Source organism: Ylistrum balloti, unplaced genomic scaffold, assembly GCF_031769215.1.
Source record: "Ylistrum balloti isolate Yb309-2 unplaced genomic scaffold, AGI_CSIRO_Ybal_v1 Utg371438, whole genome shotgun sequence".
Taxonomy (NCBI): domain Eukaryota; kingdom Metazoa; phylum Mollusca; class Bivalvia; order Pectinida; family Pectinidae; genus Ylistrum; species Ylistrum balloti.
The window spans coordinates 484406-505669 of record NW_026782754.1 but is presented as its reverse complement, the minus strand read 5'-3'; the positions used below and the strand labels follow the sequence as shown (position 1 = coordinate 505669).

At 32.6% G+C, this 21264-nt stretch overlaps 1 protein-coding gene across 1 annotated transcript; it reads right to left on the bottom strand.

The window, feature by feature from the left end:
- Positions 1-7046: 7046 nt before the first annotated feature.
- LOC132562505 (collagen alpha-1(I) chain-like) lies at positions 7047-7947 on the bottom strand. Its single transcript, XM_060227248.1, has 2 exons — positions 7869-7947; positions 7047-7393 (listed from the first exon to the last, which is right to left on the bottom strand). The coding sequence occupies exons 1-2, from the start codon at positions 7945-7947 to the stop codon at positions 7047-7049; spliced, it is 426 nt and encodes a 141-aa protein (XP_060083231.1).
- Positions 7948-21264: the final 13317 nt, after the last annotated feature.

The following is a 21264-nucleotide window of genomic DNA, read 5'->3' as shown; positions in this document are numbered from 1 at the left end:
ATATACGGTATTTAATTGGGATATATTTACTAACGTAAAACTGCGAAGAAAAAGTTTGATCTACGAAATATTTTCCAATGAAGTCTTAATCAATTGCTTTCCTTAATCAAATACCTACGGCCTCCTAACTTCATGATATCAGCATGTGGTGTGTATTGCTTGTGACGTCACAGTTTTTAAACTCTTGGTCTTTTCCTTTATATTTTGCGTTTTCCCTTTATAAACCATATTTTCAAAAACTGCATTTTTGTATTTCTAGTGGCTCCGCTTGAGTTTTTTTCTCTTTATTGGTAATATAGAAACAATTCAGTATTATTTGAAACCTGTTTCGGGAAAACATCTTTTGAAACCATTTGGTAGATTTGTTGTCAGCATTTCGTTTCTTTAACCCGATATTGATAATAACCGCCAAGAAACCTTTGAAAATGCTTATGGTCGCTTGTCCCCACTTATCAAGTCTATCGCGGTGATACAGGCTAGGCTTGCTCTGACAAATTCTTGCATATTTGCGAATACAGAAAAAATATATATAAATATATATTTGGTTTCTGCTTATCTATTGCCATGTAATTGTCTATTTTTCGATTTGTTAATTCAACCACGCTCTGTCCAAACCTTACCAATTTTGTTATTGAATTGAAATCAATAAAATTTAATCGAAAGGAGAAAATTATGACAATTATGTAAGTTTTCTTGTATTCTTACGATATTGTTGAAAACGATCTAACAACTAAATTTCATCATATGACGTCAATCATCAGTTGAAACAGGAAGAATATAGATAATTTTCAGTTTAATACAATAGCATCGGCACATATTTTAAAAATTCAACTATTGATGTACTACAGCGAAATACAATGTCTGGAGATGTCGTCGGAGCAGGAACATTCATTGTTCCTTGTTCTAGCTTTAAAGGGGGAAAATCGTGTGTTCCCTCTGCGGTGAGAAAAGAAGGAACCACTGACGCCATCTCAATGCTCTATTCCCTTTATGATGACGTTCAATACAACATTTCTATTATTATTTTCAAAAAATATATACACAGAAGAAAAACATTTGGAACCTGCAGATTGACAATTTCATAAGTTATAAAGAGAAGAATATGAATGACCACGACCAGCCTGTCAACAGGGGCGTGAGTCTAGAATTTCGCCAATTTGCGGTGAGATCAGAATTCAATGCAGAGCAAGTCGATTTGTAATAAACAAGTTACATGGCTGTACGAAACAGTTAAGACATTAAAGACTGAGAATAGATGTACAATGTAACCCCCACTCCATTTACAATCTATTTGATATCGTCCGATTGCTTGAAAACCTAGAATATCACCAATGGAGGGGGTTTTGTACCCTTACTCGAGGGCAACTGGAAACACTGAGAAATGAGAAAACGTAGCAGAGCAATTTCGTCTGTAAACAAGGGGTCAAACGGCTGTGCGATAGAGCAGGCCATGGGATGGAATACTTACAATAGGAACATCGATCGACTATAGGAATAGGAAGCTCTGAATACTTCCGATCGGAAATTGTTTTGACAAAGTCAGTGACATCTGAGACGTCACTTGATGCTCAATGAAATCTCAAGAAGGTCGAAGGGAGATAACTCCTACAGTTCATCAGACAAACATTCGTCTATCGTGTAGATTTCACTCACTTCACTATATATATGTGTGTATATCTATATATATATATAGATATATTTCATTCCTTTTACTCGTCTATCCTGTAGGTTTTATTCGTTTTGCTAGTCTATCTCCTTGACATTTGAGTCAGTCTGCTTTAAACGTTTTACCATTCCGTTCACTTTTCGATCTATTTTATCCACAAGCTTTGTTAATTTTATTCACAAGATTTGATAATTTTATTCACTATATTATGGAAGGTTATAGTTACAAACATACGATAGACATTGAATAACGGATATATCCAGCCTACTACCGTAAATTTCCTGTTTTGCTTAAATCTGACTCCAGCCAACATTGTGAGTTAGGTCTATTATATATGTTAGAGAGTCACCAGTGTGAGTTAGGACTATTATATATGTCAGAGAGTCACCAGTGTGAGTTAGGTCTGTTATAGTTAGGAAAACACATACCTACCACTTGTCTCAGAGAGTCACAAGTGTGAGTTAGGTCTGTTATAGTTAGGAAAACACCTACCTACCACTTGTCTCAGAGAGTCACTAGTGTGAGTTGGGTCTGTTATACTTAGGAAAACACATACCTACCACTTGTCTCAGAGAGTCACCAGTGTGAGTTAGGTCTATTATAGTTAAGACAACACGTACTTAACATTTATATTAGATAGTCACCAGTGTGAATAAGTTGTATCATAGTTAGGACAACACGTACTTAACATTTATATTAGACAGTCACCAGTGTGAGTTAGGTCGATTATAGTTAGGACAAAACGTACCTACCATTTATGGAAGAAAGTCTTTTATTGATTTATTTAGTGAACAGCATCCAGATACAAGGCATTTCACTTGACAAAGTATATTAAAATCTCTTCTATCAAGTGTTAGCAAGCCCAGAATTGAACCAAGCTATCGCTCTGCTCACTCTAGTCCAAATATAGCTTTAGTCTTGATTGAATTTAAAAAGGGGTAAGGCATGTGAAAGGAGTGTTGCATAGAGGATGAACAATGGCCCACGATATTTTATATATTTGTTCATCTAAATTAGTCGATTGCGTTAAAGCAGAGCCTACAACAACAGTTAAACACCTATTGGACCATAATTCTGACTGCAGTGCCAATTACGATACTTGGAAAAAACAGAACCCTGTGGGCGTTTTCCAAATCACAATCCAGTTACACAGCTTAATGGCATATATAATGGCCTTAACAATGACATATGACAAACAGATTTTTAATAGCAAACATGCCTCAAAACCCGATTTTTCTTTTTCAACAAATTTGCACATAAATAGCAAAAAGGTTTAGTTATCATTTGAGTACCCTCAAATTTTCATCCTTAACTATTTTTCGATAACTATTGTTTCATCAAATAAATATTGTGTTTGTGAATTACTGGATATGACAAGATTTTGGAACTTCTTTTTGTTTACCCCGTAATATCGAAGCACTAAGAGTACATGATCAAATTGTACAATAAAAATAAACTATCAAGTGTAGGATTAATCGCTCTCCAGTTCTGACATAATTTTATACATTAGACCTAGATGTGCATGTTACAATTTGTGACCAATCAAACAACAAAATGACCGATAGAAGTTTCCTTCTATTTCCTAATAATCGTTTGAATATATTTTATGAAAGAGTATCATACTGATATAAAAAATTTTTTTTAAAGCAGCCCTATACTAAATCAAACAAATTCTATTGTCCCACTCACCAGTAGCATACATAGTCAACTTTGAATTTCTACATATTAATTGATTTTCTTTGTAGACATTATATGTAAATTAAACTTGAACAGGAAAACTATTTACAAAAAACGACATCTTTTAAAATTTTAAATCTTAACGAACCAACGCAGCTTTATTCTTCATCCATCATCTGCATTCAAAAACACAAAATACAGACATATCAGTTTTGTTTTTTGTTATTTGCATTCAACATGATTGGGATGACGAGAACTTTTGATTATCACCAAATGTGATATTTCATGAGGTTACCCGGTGTCACGAAGACGAAGACCTGAACATCATAGCTTTATGACCAGGCTCTCAGCTAGTATCAATATCGCAAAGTAATATCATTATCCTGACACAACTATCAATCTTGATACAATTGAAAAGTTGATTTAATGCTATACTTTAAGAAGAAATGAACATATCATGTTGTACCTTTGTTAAACAGTCGTTATTGTTATTGCTGTTACAATTTGTTAACTTTTCAATAGAAAATTATATCTCTTATGTAGATAAAAATAATTTCTGTATACCTCTAAAATGGAAAACACGTGTATTGAGATTGAATGCACTTCCCAGTTAAAGTACTTCAAAGTAGGTAATGGCGTTCATCCTTTTATCGTTCAGCCAATGAAAATGACGACGATGTCTGCGATGCAAAATGTAATGATGAAGGCGGAAACGATGACACAACTCCGTCAGATAATAAATGTCTTAGTGTAGATGACTCTTTCTATGCCTCGGCGTCACATCGAAAGTTTATATATTGCGGTCAGTTCGAAAAGATTCATGCTACTAATGTCGATTGTCCAGATATATCCATATACAAGGAATATCAACTCAGATTGCATTGATACTGTTTCGATAATGCTTTTTTTATTCACAAATCAACTGTAAGCAAAATATTCCAAATCATGTGTAAGTTTCAGGAACAAACTTGACCACATCATTTGTCACACGAACAAGCTCTAAGCTACAATATTGTTCTTACACAGACATTTTTGGTAACAACGTGACCCTCGTCCTTGATGATATTTGCATCTCTATTGGTAAAAGTGATGATCAAACTCTACAGAAATAACCTAACATTTCCTAATAGATATATATTAGACACTGATGGTCCCTTTTAAGATAAAAATAATGCAAAAATATCAGACAAGATATTAAAGTATGTTGATAACTTGAAGGTCCTTTTGATTGATGATAATCACATAATAGATGATCGTGGTTTCTGAGATGTTTTGAGTACAGTGGCAGATTCTGGATATAAGCATTCCTTGCCTTCATTTTTAAAGCCCGGAGAAAATCAACACGACAGTGCAACAACAAACGCTGACAGACGTATCACTAAAACATGATGGGTTGTTGAATCACACAATTCTAGGATCAAACAGTTAAGACTTTTCAAATCTGAGTTGAATTCCCTGTGTTAGATTATGAATAGATGGAGACAACTACATGTGGTACCAACCAAATTAAGCAAGCACCAAACTATCTTTACAAACACCTGAGTGAAGCAGGAGCTCGTGAAATCATGGTTCATCGACAATTCACTGACCTTATACGGTGCATAAACGACATAAACCAAAACAAAATACAATATATGTATACAAAATTGCATGACAGCAGGTCAGAGGTACGAAATGACCACAATCTTCAGAATTTCAAACAAAACAGATAATGCATAATAAATTTCGATCCTTTATATGCTACGATATCCACAACTGGGCATATGCATCCTTTCTTCTTTAATAACGGTAGTAAACTGCTGATGGACTTAACTCGGGCTGCGTTGGCCTAGTAGTTAAGGTGTGTTTTACGTATTCACCGCAAATGCACTACACCTCTTTAGAATTGTCAATGATGTTAGAAAATTGTTCATAATCTGGTGAAAATATACCTTTGTCCCTTCAACCTTAATGATTAAAAAAAACTATCTCTCCAATCCCCACAGTCATTTGCCATGCAGTCATAATGGAAGGATATAAAAAGTTATGTGAATTAGACCAATCAGAAGTCAGCATTTGGCTGCCATTTTGTTTTCTTTTTTTTGTTTTGTTTCATAATGAGCACAGTCATTCTATTATCCCTTTCTGTATATTTCTTCTCAATAGATGGAATAGAAAGAAAGTTATTGGTGAATATGAATATGGCCGCCATGCAACAACTCCTTTAACATGGTTTGGTGCTTTATTGCGATATAGGGTTTGTTCCCGTATCACTATGGATAGCAGCATATCTCTTGAGTTCATTACGTGTATTTAGTTTGTCTTTCCACCTTATATAATAAAATTCATATAAAAATATATTAGAATTCCATGAACACTTAACACTACCTAAACAATTATTTCCGCATCTCCACCTCTCTCCCGATATAAAATATTCCAATCAGTATGTATTTATATCATTTTTGCCGGCGAAAAAGGGTGAAATATCTAATTGATAAAAGTGTTATTTCATATTGGATTATCACATATACCATCAGAGTTATATAAAAGCTCTATATATGCATGTTACGTAAAGTATTCAGGAATAAAAATCTTACAGTTGTCATCAAGGTGTGATTCTTTGCTATTGGCCGCTTCCGTCGGACGCCCTGGTAAAATGTGCTAATGTCTATTTTGATAACTCTTAAAATTTTTGCGAAATGTATTTGATTCATTGCGGAAACTTCTCTTATTTTACTTATAATTCGAATACGATTCGAACTCGGAACATCTAAGTTGGCCTTCACTAACCATAACAACATGTGAGTTCTCATCCTAGCATGCAATACTTAAACTTGATGAGAATTTCAGTACTGATTTAAGTTATACTGAAATGGTTTTATCGGCAAAGTTTGTTTCGCTACAGGAGAAAAAACCTTTATTCTGTTTTTCGGTGTCGTTTGACCATAAAGATGTATTTTAAATTTTCGTGTCAGTTGCTATAGTTATTAGTTATTGGTGTGTATCTTGGTAATTTTCTTCCAGGTTACAGAGTACTTAGGAATCGTAGTGTCGCGCTTAGACAATAATAAGGTTAATGTAATAATACTCAGACAATATATATGATATCGATGTAAAACTGAACGAAAGTTGTCAAAATCATTAATTTTACCTCTGTCTAATATACTTGGTCCTTTTAACTGTCAAATGTTTGGTTAATTTTCTGTAACATTTTTGTCCTTATTTACTGTTACAATTTAATTTACTTTTATGTTATGTTACATATTTTGTCAATGTTAATTGCTGACTTTTGGTCCATGTTTGTTGTTTCATTTTGTAGTCCATGTTTACGGTTATGTTACCTTTTTGGTCCATGTTTATTGTTGCATATTTGGTCCGTCGAATGGATGGTTACATTTTTGGTCTGTGTTACTGTTACATTTTTATGTGTGTTTACTGTCCATGTTTACTGTTATATGAGATATTTTGTCTATATTTACTTTCACATTTTTATTCTATGTGTAATGTTACATTTTGTTGTCCATGTTTACTGTTATGTTTCATTTTTTATCCATGTTTATTGTTGAATTTTCGACCCATGTCCTAGTCTTACCACTGCAGATTAATTCCGTGTTTCATATTAACCACGCTGAATTTTTTCAACAATTTAATTGTAACCAAACACCAATCCTTGCTGGATATTTTATTGCTAATGTTGCAAAACATAGTGATTCTATAGTACATCCTAGCCACCTCCGGGTTGACCGGTGGCTCCTGTTGCTCCTGCCGGGCCCGTTGCACCTGTTGCTCCTGCCGGGCCCGTTGCACCCGTTGGTCCTGTTGATCCTGTTGGTCCTGTTGGTCCCGTTGGTCCCGTTGGTCCTGTTGGTCCTGTTGGGCCTGTTGGTCCTGTTGGGCCTGTTGGGCCTGTTGGTCCTGTTGGTCCGGTTGCGCCTGTCGCTCCAGTAGCTCCGGTCGCGCCTGTTGCTCCAGTAGCTCCGGTCATGCCTGTCACTCCAGTAACTCCGCTTACTCCAGTTGGTCCTGGTGGACCTTCAAAGACATCTGCTTTCATGAGAATCAATCCCAAAGCTAAAATAAAAAGAAGTGTAACTAGACTGTTTATAACTGTATTATTTTATTGATTACACAAGTTAAACGTGATGAGGATTCATATCCATTTGGTAATCTTTTCAGTCATTCGAAAATTCATGCCCAAATCCTTAATATATCTATTTAAAGAAATGTGGATATACAATGTAGCTCCTTATAAAACTGAAGTAAATCGACAAAAAATATTTGATTGTTTTACATTTAAATGAATTGTATCTAATTTTCTCAATACATCTAACGCTCAACTTGTGACGTCTTTGTGACTGTGTATGTTTGCATATTGTCGACTAGTCTTGACAGAACACGATTGATTACATGTATATACAGAGATCACACAACGTGTGGTTGTTGGATACGGCGTTAAATTCACTCGAGTTAGTCATTTTTTTTAAAAAAATTACAATAGACACGAGCTTTAGCGAGTATCTTTTGTAACTTTTAGAAAATAACTAACGAGTTATACGTTTCAGTTTCTTTTGTTTAGACCGGATAACATCCATAACATTCACCTCAAACCTATCCAGTTCAGCCATGTTGACAGCAGACGATATTAAACAAATCGCACGTGCAACAAATCACGCGAGTGAAAAAAGTAGTTCGGGTCAAAGTTCACCATGTATCCGGAAGGCCATATACCACTAGTAAAATATCACTTATATTTATCCAACACCCGCCATATTTATACAATGGCCTGAGAGTGGAATAAATTAAAGTAGAATAGTAGAAACATAGATATACATAGTATGTAAAACTAACCACAATTTACTGAAATAAAAAGAAAGTATTCGGTTCAAAATGATTACATTTGCTTGACGTACTGTCGGTATTATCTGATATTGAGAGGTATTGAATTTTGAGGCTTGTATTTATCCCTCAAGAATAGTTTTGAAGTTCCTTCGTCGCCTTTTAAGTTTGAAGATTATAGTCTCTTATCACCACTGACGAGCCCAAAAGGACGAAATAGCTGTATGATGAGTCCTAGAGGGGCTAAATAACGGTTTGATGCAGTGTAATTAATTATTTTGCTGTACTTTATCTGATTCTGAACAGAATAACAGGTGCTAATGACTTGTGTGTTTTAGTACAATCTGTACGGTATGTAAACAGTATCATCATTTAGTATTGACACATTGATAGACAGGAGCAACATCAAATGAACAGTAGATAAGAATAATTGTATGTATACATTATATACATTTATCATTTATCGCTCCTGTTCATTTCCGATTTTTAGTATGTTAAAGAACAAAGGTAATTACAGTGGAATGATGGCGAAATCGCCGTTTATGTTTATATAGGTATTTAAAAGAAAAAGGGGGTGTTAATGATTAGTGTTTTTTTTATTTTTAAACGTCAAAGCCTTTAAACATTAACAATACCTTGCTGCCGTCATATAGACTATGGCATTACATAAGATGTGAAATGTAATTATATATGATTAGTAATGATAACTTGGATTAGTATGTATCAAAGATTCAAATCAGTAAAGGTATAAAACAAAACTCTCACAAGAGAGAGAGTGAGAGAGAGAGAGAGATATCATGCATATCATTATCAAATGCATTACCAGTAATATTCGTAAAAAAGTTTTTACAAAACAAAGACTTATTCAATTTCATATCTACCTACTTTTCAAAATTCTCATGGGGAGAATAGTGCGTCAACAAAATAAATTAACGGATGTTAAATCAATTCATCTAGATATCTTTTAATTGAGAAAGTGCATTCTTTACTAACTATAACAATGAAAATATATCTGCTTTTTTCGTAAGATTCAAGTTGGAACTTTTTCATCAAAATTCTCAGTATTCATTTAACTCACACAATATAACATATATTAAGATTGGTGATTATCTGCTTGGTTGTAAGTGAAGATATGTATTTCTAAATATGATGTTCCTGAAAGAAATTGTTTAATAGAAATAAGGAAAAAAATGAATCGTCTCATGAAATTTTAAGCTGTCGTTTTGTCAAAATGTTTAAATCTAGAGGTAAGGTTCCATGATATTTGAATTTTTGCATTTACTTATATATATATAAAGACAATACAAATCCAGAAACTGGTCCGGATCCGTTCCTATTTTACATAAGTGTAGCTACTTCCTGTTTAACCATTGTCAGATTTTTGTTGAGAACCAAACATCAGTGATCGGATTTTTTACTCACGATGTCGTTTTTTAAGGATTGATGTTGTAAGTAGTCAGACAGGATTAACTTGAATTTGGTGACACTAATAAGATACTTGGGTACTATACTCACCTAGCCGGGCCTTGATTATGTGGCCAGGTGGTCAGCCTTAACGATTTGACAAACATAACAAGGTTACTTATGACCTACCTGGCCGATCTCTGAAATCCAGAGATTACCCTAATTTTGATCCAAACGATCGGGAGGCGGGGATAGGGATTGATAATAGGCAAGCTCCCGACTAAATCGGGAAAGTTGGCAGGTATCAAATATTTGAACATTAGGAGTAGACAAATTTTACATACACGATTTAGACTAAATAGTCCTTGAGCTGACCATAATCCTAGTTTCATCCCCTAGATGGAAGTTTGAAAAAATATGATTTTCTGAAAGCTTATTGAAAATGCTACAAGACAATCCGTGTTTACCATCTGGCCGTTATTTTGATTCTTAGTCAAAACAGAAAAACGATAAAGCAATTTTGACAGTGTGGAAAGGTAACCTTATTTAAAGCCCCTTGATATTGTTGACATATCAGCCATGTTATGAACTCATGAATGTTGAATTTATTGTTGTATTAACAATAAACGATAAAAAAGTGCCTTCAGTATCAAGCATAATTAATCAGTAATTTAATTTAAATTTAATGTTTAAAATTTCATTTTTTTATCGTTCTATGCATGGTCGTATCAACCATCTTGAAAACAACGACAACATTCTATGGATTCTAGTTTACTCTTTTCTAAATAAACACCTGGTATTGATTTCATTAAATTAACAGGCAAAATTATTTCTCCGCAAAGAAATGTCATAGTCTATAGGCTATAATAAACACAGATAAAGGAAAACTTACAATGTACATTAACAAAAAGCTATATATATATATATCAAAATGTCAAAAGAAATTGTCAAATCCACCGTATAAAACATATTATCATCATTATACAAGGAAATAACAACACAGTTTCAACAAATTCAGAATTGGAAGACGAAAGAATTTTTTTCTTTAACAAAGTACATCAAAAACATTACTACATATCATCATAATAATGCTAAAATGCCAAATAATGATTATAATGTCCATGCTATGAAACATACAATGAAAAAGTGGACAATTTATGAAAATTAAACAATGGAAATTCCCTTTACATGGCATTATTTTATTATTATTATTAATTTAACAAACAATACTATTAAAGATTTTGATGTTATGTCCAGTAACGATGAAACATGCTTGGTATATAATCCGTTCACCAATTGGTTTGAAAAAAAAAACTAATGTGCACTCGATACACAGGATGTCTAGTAGGGCCGACATTTCTAACACTTTGCAGCAACATATTTTGATTGATAATGTTTGGTGATACTAGTGATATCTTTGATCTGATGCATCAGTCGAAATAGACATCATTGGTTTAACATAAGTATCCCTGCTATTGTCTCTGCATAGAACTACCATTTTCTTGATGTGTGATGTCAGAGCTGAAATTAGCAAGAATTGGGAAACTACTGATAATGAAGTGATTATAAACAGGTTATTGAAGAAGAGAAAGGTAAATAACTGGATTTCTGTCGAATTTCAATGTTTTCAATGACGGTTTGCTATCCTGGCACTGAGTATCTACAATATCTCTTAATTTGTTTGCTGATATACATCATGTTTATGTAGACAGCATGTATATGTTTTAATATGGAATCTGAAATAATATCTTGAGGTTCATACAGATGTATGTATATCTTTGATATAGATAAAATGACTTGGACAATTTTATTGTTAAAACACAATAAACTAAAGTAGGTCAATTAAGAACCATATGAACATAGGGATTAAAGGTTCTTGGAGTACGAGTTGATCCAAATAATGAAATGAGTGTTATCATATTATATAAAGTTATCAACATTATACATTGCAGACCAGGATTGGCGGTTTTAAAGGACTTCCACAATATAATCCATTAAATACCGCTCATACAACAGTACCATTATGTAGAACAAAACCAAATACATTTTTAGTTAGTAATATATTCAAAAATTATCAAAAAAGTGTACCTGAGGAGTACATGAGTACATTGCAAGATCGAAAATATATTGATAACATGTAGCATTTGACATTCCTTTATAAGGAAACAACAAACATTCTAGTTCATGACGTAGCATTTTAAATAAAATGGAGGCGAAGAACAGAGGACACATACGCGTTGGAATCCAAAATCAAACATTGCGACAATAAACATTCGCTGTCGATTCCTTATTTTACATCAACGCTGCCATCTCGTAACGCGAGCCAGGAAGCAATGAATTTCCCAAAATGGTGGTTTTGAACTAAAGAGAAATTTCTTTGAAAGTAAAAGAATAAAATTATTTTTTCATGAAGTAAACTGACTAAAAGCAAGAGATAGATCGAAAGTAATCGACATATTAGATAAGGGAGTTGATCAGTTTAGCATTATTGTTTAGAAGGTTTGCAACAGTGACTCTTTCTAACGTTAAAACATCACATACGATCAATATGGCAATGAAAGAGGGCAACGGACTTAGGGATTCAGCATTAAATAACGTCTATATCAGCAAGTAAATTCCGTACAGTGTCCCTATGTGGTCAAATCATCTAATTTATTCTCGATGTGTTCAGATCAGTTGTACTTTAGTCAATGTCGCTTCACTTAAAATGCGGTTTATCATGTAAATACTTAAAACTTAAAACATTGCAGAAGAAGCAGTGTATCAAAATTTATTTTGAAGAACTGTTCAGTCCTTCTCTTTCATTTCTTTTTCATGAGAACCAGTAGCACTGGGTGTATGCTAGTGTTTTCTCATCGTGTATTACTACTACACTGTGATTATGGTAAAGCTGTGATGCCAAATCAAATGTTTTCACCAATCCTGACAGACATACTGAATTTGAATATATATTTTTGTGTATACATTTTTTTAAACGTCATCCAAAGTCTCGTGTCGACGGAAACAATTTGTCATGGGGATAACGCATCCGATTTTGTATGACTGAAGGTCACAATTAGATATATTTTGAATCAAATATCACATGATGTTAATGAAATGGTTGAGTTATAGAAATAACATGAAGAAAATAAATGATAAACGAAAGGCTTCAAGCACCTGGTTCAGATAGAAAGTAATCTGTATAATTACCTATACACGCCACGATGATGCCGGTGCTTGGAAACGGTCTCTGATATACAATACCGCTATCATACGGTACGATATTGTACTGATATCCATAGTTCGGCATGATTTGTATAATAAATGGTACCTGTATAACAAATGCAATAATATTAACAATGATTAAGATCAGTTGAAATATGTTTTTCCATTGTCATAAAGTAAACTTTATTTCGATTAAAGATAAAATTTGAGCTACAACTTCGCATATCCTGACATTAGGGACAACAGTAGTTCTTTTGTTAAGAAAACCAAAATTTCAAGAATTAGAACTTACCACAGAGTGCCTTTGATCTGTAGACGAAATCTATAGACAACGAAATATTCGATTTCGAGTTGTATTTATAGCTCAAGAAAATATCTCAAATAAAATATCCCCCAGTCGTTTTTCAGCTCTGATATCACGTGTTCTCCGACGTTAACGATCTCAGCAGAATACACTTCAGGTCAATATCTCGCTCTATCAATTACTCGGGTATATGTCAGAAATGATAGATGAGCTTAACTGGAGATGGTTAAAAACGTTATATTAATTTAAGTGTTTCAAATTTCAAGTCGCTGCTGTACTGCAGTAGAGAAATGTATATAATTATATCTACAATAATCACTTGTGTGAGTTTCTTCCAAATGGATCAAACTTGGGATATATTTAGGGAATACCACCCAGATCAAAAAATTGAATCAACTCAAGCAATCTCGTTTAGATTTTTTTCTTAATAAATGACATTTAATTATGCAATGTAATTTCCGCTACTATAGAACCAAGCTACAAATCTGATTATTCCTCTGTTAAAACATGTATTGAAATTTAGTGATTTTAAAAGGGGTAGGGGTCTCTGGAAATTTCTCTTCTTTATTATACAGATTATGTTCAATTATTTTATGATACTCTTAGCGATGCAAAAAAGCAATACTGTTTAAATGTATATAATTTGGGTTAAGTTGATGACATTGAGGAATCCACTTTACACTTCATCATTGATGATCAATTATTTATTGAAGTGCTCCTCATGAATATAAGAGGAAAGACCATTTCATACTTTTCTTAAAAGAAAAAACAAAGGAATTTGAGAAAAAATGAGTTAATAGAATCTATAAATTATCTAGAGAATCAGGAAAGAATTGATGTTGTAGAAATTGAAGGGAAAAAGAAGGAATTAAAAGCCATTTGCTTACAAACATTAAAGGGAAGTATTTTGAGATCTAGAGAACAGTGAGTAGAAGAAGGGGGAAAACCTACCAGTTATTGCTATAGCTTGGAGAATAGAAACTTCACTTCTTCAATAATTCCTAAAATCTAGAAAGATGATGGAACTATAATTAAAAATCAGGATTATATTTCAGGCATTCGATTCCGTCTCTTGGAGTTATATAAGGAAAGTTTTGACTTTTTTGGTTTTGGCAATGATATTCGAAGATGGTTTAATACAGTGTTTCATCAGCAATTAACCTGGGAGGTAATCTATCCCCCTTTTTTGAAATCGAAGGATCTTGTCGTCAAGGCGACCCAATCCCCCAAATTTTTTATCCTTTGTGCTGAAGATTTAGCTATTCGTTTAAGAGAAAATAAGCAAATTAGAGGAATTAAGACAAATAATTTTGAATTTCTTACTTCTCGATATGCAGATGACATATTTATTGCACTTGATGGGTCAGAAATGTCACTCCACAAATCTAACATAGAATTTAAAAAATTGCAGATATTTCCGGTTTAAAATTAAACATAAAGAAAACTCATATAATTTGGATTGGAAGTAAAACATATAGTGAATACATTATGCTCCCAGAATATCATCTTCAATGGGGAGAAACTAAATTTACATTACTAGGTATTGTTTTTGATGTAAACCTTGATAATATTATAAGATAATAAAAGAAATCAATAATTGTTTTTTTTTATTTTTATGGGATAGTATAACAGATAAAATTAAAAGAAATATTGTGATTTTACTGATGGAGGCCTAAAATGCTCAATTTGAATAGTTTTATTAACACTCTAAAATTAAGTTTGGTTAAAACATAATATAATACTGATGGGAAATGGAAATCTATTCTAAAAGAATGTATTTTATTGATATTCAGATGAATATTGGTGGTGAATATATCTTAAAATGTAGTAACAGTTGTACAAACATATTTTGGAAGAATGTCTTTAAAATTTGGTACAGAGTATTTTATTGCAAAGAATTTAAAGAACAACAAGATAAACATTTTTGACAACAAATTTGTGGCATAATAAGAATATAACTGTTGATGGTAAGCCAGTCTTCTTTAAACCTTTAAATCTTGGTATAGATCAGGAATACATATCATTGCAGATCTTCTTAAAAGTGTTGATAACTTTTGTTTTTACACATTCGAAGAACTTGCAGAAAAATATCAGATCAATACAAATTTCCTTCGAGTACAAGGATTAATTACTGCTGTTCGGATGCACATGTTAGTCTCTCTGCCCTTTAAAATCTCTCCTGTTTATCGTCCGTTCATACCTTTGGTTATACATCTCTTTTTGCAAAATAACAGAGGCTCTAAAATATTCTTCAACATACTTAATCAAACAGACGCCATAGCCACTGGCAAGATCAAATGCAATGAGCAATTAAACTTCACTGAAGTTGACTGGTGCAATATCTATACAATTCCATTTAATATAGCTATTAACACAAAGCTTCAATGGCCCCAATATCGTATATCACACCACATTCTAACCACTTATTCAAAATTGTTTAGATCAGGTCTAGTTATCAGTCCAATGTGTACTTTTTGTAACTCAAATAGAGAAACCATTGTTCATCTGATGTGGGAATGCCATGAGGTACAATTTTGAGACACTTCTAAATACACTCTACATACAATTTGCAATCAATAAACAATCCCTTTTATTTGACCTTATAAACGATAGAAATGTCTACTATATCACTGACAATATTATTATTCTAATAATAAAACAGTACATTTACAGATCCAGATGTCTTTTAAGTCTTTAAATCTGGCTGCTGTGGTGAAAAAAATATAAAAGAATATTTAAACATCCAAAAATATATCGCAAATAAAAGTGACTCTCAGAAAGCGAATTTCAAAAACTGTCGGCAAAAAGGGAAAATTTGATTCCGCTTGATCTCTGATATAAAACCCTATATTAATATTTCTAATACTACCTTTTACTTAACCAGCCACATTTAATGATTATGTCTTCTAATTAACTTATTTTCATACAAATACCCATTTCCCCTCTCATCTCCTATACTCAATACTTGAAGTGTATGGTGAGTGAATGTTGCTAGGATGTAATGTTTGTTTATGTAAGCTGATTATAGTGTCTCTATGTTTTCAGTTTTGTATGTTTATGTTATGTCATTCTCTCTGTTATCTATATGTATAAATATTTGGAAAAAATAAAAAAAAACAAAAACAAAAAAAAGTCAGAAATATTAAATATTAATATATCTAAGCATAACGTTAGGGTTCAAAAGTGAAAATAATAATGCAGAAATTTGTTTTTTAAATTCTATCAGCAAATAATTTCATTTTGTTGTCTGTGGCTTAACAGATATATACTTATCAAATATTCCAGAACAGGAAATGAATGTTTTGTTGATGATGATATATCCAAATTGTGTATTTGGTGATATCTTACAAATAAAACATTGGTGTAATTGTTGGGTACTGGGATGTTTACCTTTCTGAAGTCATCGATTCGATATTAAAAGTTAAGCTCGTTGAAATAATCAGATATATGAAAAATTATGAAAAGTATTGAATTATTCCCCTCCCTGTCTACATTTTGACATTTCTTATGATCAATATCATTTCTCAGTCGCCTCTAAGATTTAAGAAAAAACAGAATAGGTTCTTGCCATCACGGTCGAGTACTAGACAGTTGGTTCTGCTAACAACGACGATGGCAATGTTTTATTATCATAAACATTACAGTGTAGGGAAGACAATAAAAAAAACGATAAATGGTTGGACAAAGTGGACATTAGCATTATGAATTAATTATCTCATTGATATCAGTAATGAATTTGGCAATGATACCAACTCACGTTTTATAGAATTGATTAATGTATGTAACTTAAATGCATTTTGATGGTATCTACTATTAAATATTGACTGTTCTCAGTAAAATTTAACAAATAATGCTATTCGTCGCCAATTTCGCCTTGATTACATAAATTGATCTTTGAATATATTTAACAAAATGCGTTCATCAAACATATGTTTAACATAATTCACCCAAGAAAGTTCATAATGGGATAAAATAACTAACCGATTGCTACTTAATTCATTCTGGTTATTTTTTTGCCACTTTAGCCCAAAATCCTACAATTCTTGCTTTAACATTGATACCAGTTTCTTTTTAAATCTTAAAATTCTGGGAAGACATTTAAACTTCATTGTAAACTTTCGATAAGAATGTAATTGTAGGAACCCAATACTTCACATCCATCAAATACAATAGGTGTGATAGCTTTGTGAAATGTGTCCAGTTGTCCAATCTAAAGACAAAATATCGTCCCTACATTTGGATCTAGAAAAAATATATGAATTTTTCATTCTAATAATTCATCATCTATGAAATGAGGCCAAAGCACGAGGAAAAGAGCGTACAAGAAGAACACGACCGTGTGCCTCGAAAGGGTAAACGTCATCTGTTTATCGTTTATCCCGGTAATTCCAAGTTACCGTACCCTGGCTATAACAAGGGAACGACAATGCATACTAACGTGTCTAAAACATCAACATTATATGCATTATATAGCACGAAAAATACAAACTTATGATTTGGAACTCGTCCTTAAATAGAATACTGCCATTATGTATGTTAAATTTGAAATTCGAAATTTGTTTTTGTATTTCTGTTGCATACGTAAGTGATGTGTAAAAAGACACATTATTTTACAATAATATGATAAAATTTAATAAATATTACAACACATAGCACATGGAAGACAGAGCTGCTAAAATATAATTAATTGATCATGTCGATCATACTGAATTCCACCCTAGAAGTCAGTGCGCATTTACGGAAGCAATCGTAATAAATACTGTTTTTTCTGATATATAACACGAAATTAATCGGACTAAATATTTTGTTATGTCCGTTAGAATTCATAAGAAGTTATGATGATGAAATATCAATTTGCACCAGGATGTTATCCTGTCTTACAACCCATAATAATAAATTACTTTGCACGCTGCATTTTATCATCTAGTCATTCAATGAAAAAAAGTTCAATACCCTGAGCTGACATTCGCTACAAGGAAACCTGTGGCTTTTCTGGGCACTGTCATACCACTTGAATAAATAAAAATGATACGGCGCCGCTAGTTCGTGATTTTGTGGTTATGACGCGGAAGACTTTCTTTTCAAAATGTCAAGTGGAATGAAAAGGATTTAATAATTCTAATATAGATTAAACGTCGTTCATGGATAACTCAAAAAGAGTTTGAAGTCTGTGATTCTAAGGAAACATTCTGTTAACGAAAGCAAACAGTACATGTCAGTCTAAACAATTTGTTATATCTTACTAAAACTTCACGTCACTGAGATGGTACATTGCCATAACAACAGTTTTTTCGGTCCTTTATTATTACAGCGTGATGTGATATTTCTATTTCCTTGATAATCCCAGCGAGTTTATGGTCTTTTTTTATAATTCTAAGCGTGTTCAATATAAAGAGTTCACTAAACCACGCATGTCATGTTTTCTTTGGCGAAAAAGTGGGACGATCCATAATATACATATACTCAAAATCAAACTTATCGGATTATAGGTTAAACGACCTTACCCATCTACAACTGGCCCTCAATAATTCGGACAACTTCGCTCTCGGCCATAACCGCCGGATAACAGGTCTTCCGGACTGCCGGCTTAAGTCAGCAAGCCAATCCAAAACCGCCATTAATTACAAAAGACAAATTCGTTACGATGATGCTGTTGTTGTGTTGGTTGGTTTCAGCATTGTATATAGTATTTACAGTGAATATTGGTACTTATTTTGTCTTGTAACTTATATTTTTATTCAGTACAATGTACTATAGATACAGGAATAAAAATAAACATACGCTTACGAGAACATACATACATATTCAAACTGTGAGACCTACAGATACACACCCAGGTACACACCCGTAACCTAACACACACACACCCTCTCACACATATGTAGTACATATGAACATGCTTGCATACCGACGTATACATACACATACATATATACATGTATGCATACTCACCAACAATACATACATTCACTTATTTTCAATCTTACACATGTACGAACATACTTATTTGTACACAAACATATGTATACTATATGCATTATATGTACATACATATATCATAAATATTTGGAAGCACCTGTAAAACATACATGTGAACATACATGCATACAGGTATCTACACCCATTTCTCAGTAAACACACAGGTCAATATGTCATGAAGGACATTGTACTGATTTTTTTTGGTAAGAACAAAAGTGACAAAGATAAGAAAAATAGAACGAAACCTCAGGGAAGAAAGGAGATTAGAGAGGAAAAAGAAAGAGAGAGAGAAAAAGATAAAAGGGTTTGGTGAGATGATAAAACAAGAAGTTGAAAAATTGAAAAAGAGAGAAAAATTGTCCAGCTGTAGAACATATAATTTCAGCAATATAAAGGACTAACATATTTGTATAAATATAGATATTTCAAATAAAAATAAAAGCACAAACATAAGTTTGTGAATACAGAAACAGAGAGCTAGGGTGCATATGGCAAGTTTATTAAAGATTAATAGGCCTGTCCCATTTTTCCCATTCCTTTTTAAATTTAAATTTAGCTACGTCATCGTTACCCTAGTTAATATGTTTTTGAACTGTATAATTGTCTTTAATTGTATTTACAAGAGCATTTATATTTAGTGAGATATGCAGGCATCTCATTTCATAAATATATTGCTTAATGATTATGATAATCTCATTATCTACTCGATTGCTTGGAAGATAATTCCTATGAATTAACCCAAAAATAAAAGATTTTGTTCTTTGAAAAGGGGATTAACACTGCATCTAGTAGTGTTTCAAAACTATACACTAATGTTTGCACCTCATGACATTCCCATAATATGTTTCTGGTTCAGAGTTACAGAGAACAAACAAAGGGGAGATAACTAACCTGATTTTAAACAAGAATGAATTAGGTGCTAAAATATGATGGAAAACTTTGTACTGGAACCACTGAAGTTTTGTATTATTAATAACAATAAGCGGTAATTTATAGAAAATAATCCATGTATGTTTATATCATCAAATACTGTATTCCACGTTTTGGTAAGTTATGAAGTTCGGTCAGATTTGATCAACTTGTCATACAACCTTTGATGACCTTTTTTAATCTCTAAGAAGCTCTTAGTTAATAGGTATGTAGGGATCAGTTAAGTTTATCTCATGAACATGTATATTATTAGAAGAAATTAAATTCTTTAGCGACAAAATAAAGCCCTGATATCTTATAAGTTTGTTTTGACATGAAATGTATGAGTAAACTCGGCAAATATATAGAATGAACAAGTGTTGTCATCTTTAATTAAGTCATTTATTACAACAATATCTATTTTAAATGTTGTACCTAATAGGTGCTCTTAGTATCTGCTCATGAAAAACTTTGTCATAGTACTTAGCATTCAAAACATACCAGGATTTAAGGACATCCATCCAAAAATCATTTTTACATTTCTTACTACACATATCAATATATTCACTACCATAATTTGCTAGAAGATCTGAATCTATATAAGTTTTTAATATAGATTGCCATTTCTCATTATTGTAAAAAAAGTATTCGAATCCAAATAAGTTTTAGTGAGTGTATAAAGGCTGCCAGATTAACCATTTTTAAACCCCCATTTGCATAATTTTTAATAATTATCGCCCTTTTGAATTTATCTGGTCTACCATTCCATACGTAATCATAAAGTATGGAATCAAGTCTCTTAAGATATGTGTTGTCAGGATTGGGTAGAGAAATCAATAGGTGATTAAACTGAGAAACAAGCAATGACTTGATAATGTTTATATTTCCAATAGGACCTTCTGCTCCATGATTTTATTAATGATTTCAGTTTAATTCATTTTTTGTCAAGATTCAGTTTTGGTATTTCATGCAGGTTCACACTGAACTCTATTCCTAACAATTATTTTTTTTCTTTTCCCCACCGAAGATTTATCTCTGGTAAAAAACAATCCCCACTGTATTTTTTGGAGCCAACTTGAGCTTTATCAGTATTTATCTTTAATCCAGATCTATTGGCAAATCCATTTAGGTCTTCTATAACAGCTTTTAACGATTTTGTCAGATCCGTCTAGTACTAGTAAAGTATCAACAGCATATTGTGATAGCAGAATAGGACAAGATTCAATATCAATACCTTTGATATTTCTATTATTTCTTAATTTAGTGGCTAGAACTTTAGCACAAGGAATGAAGAGATATGGAGCAA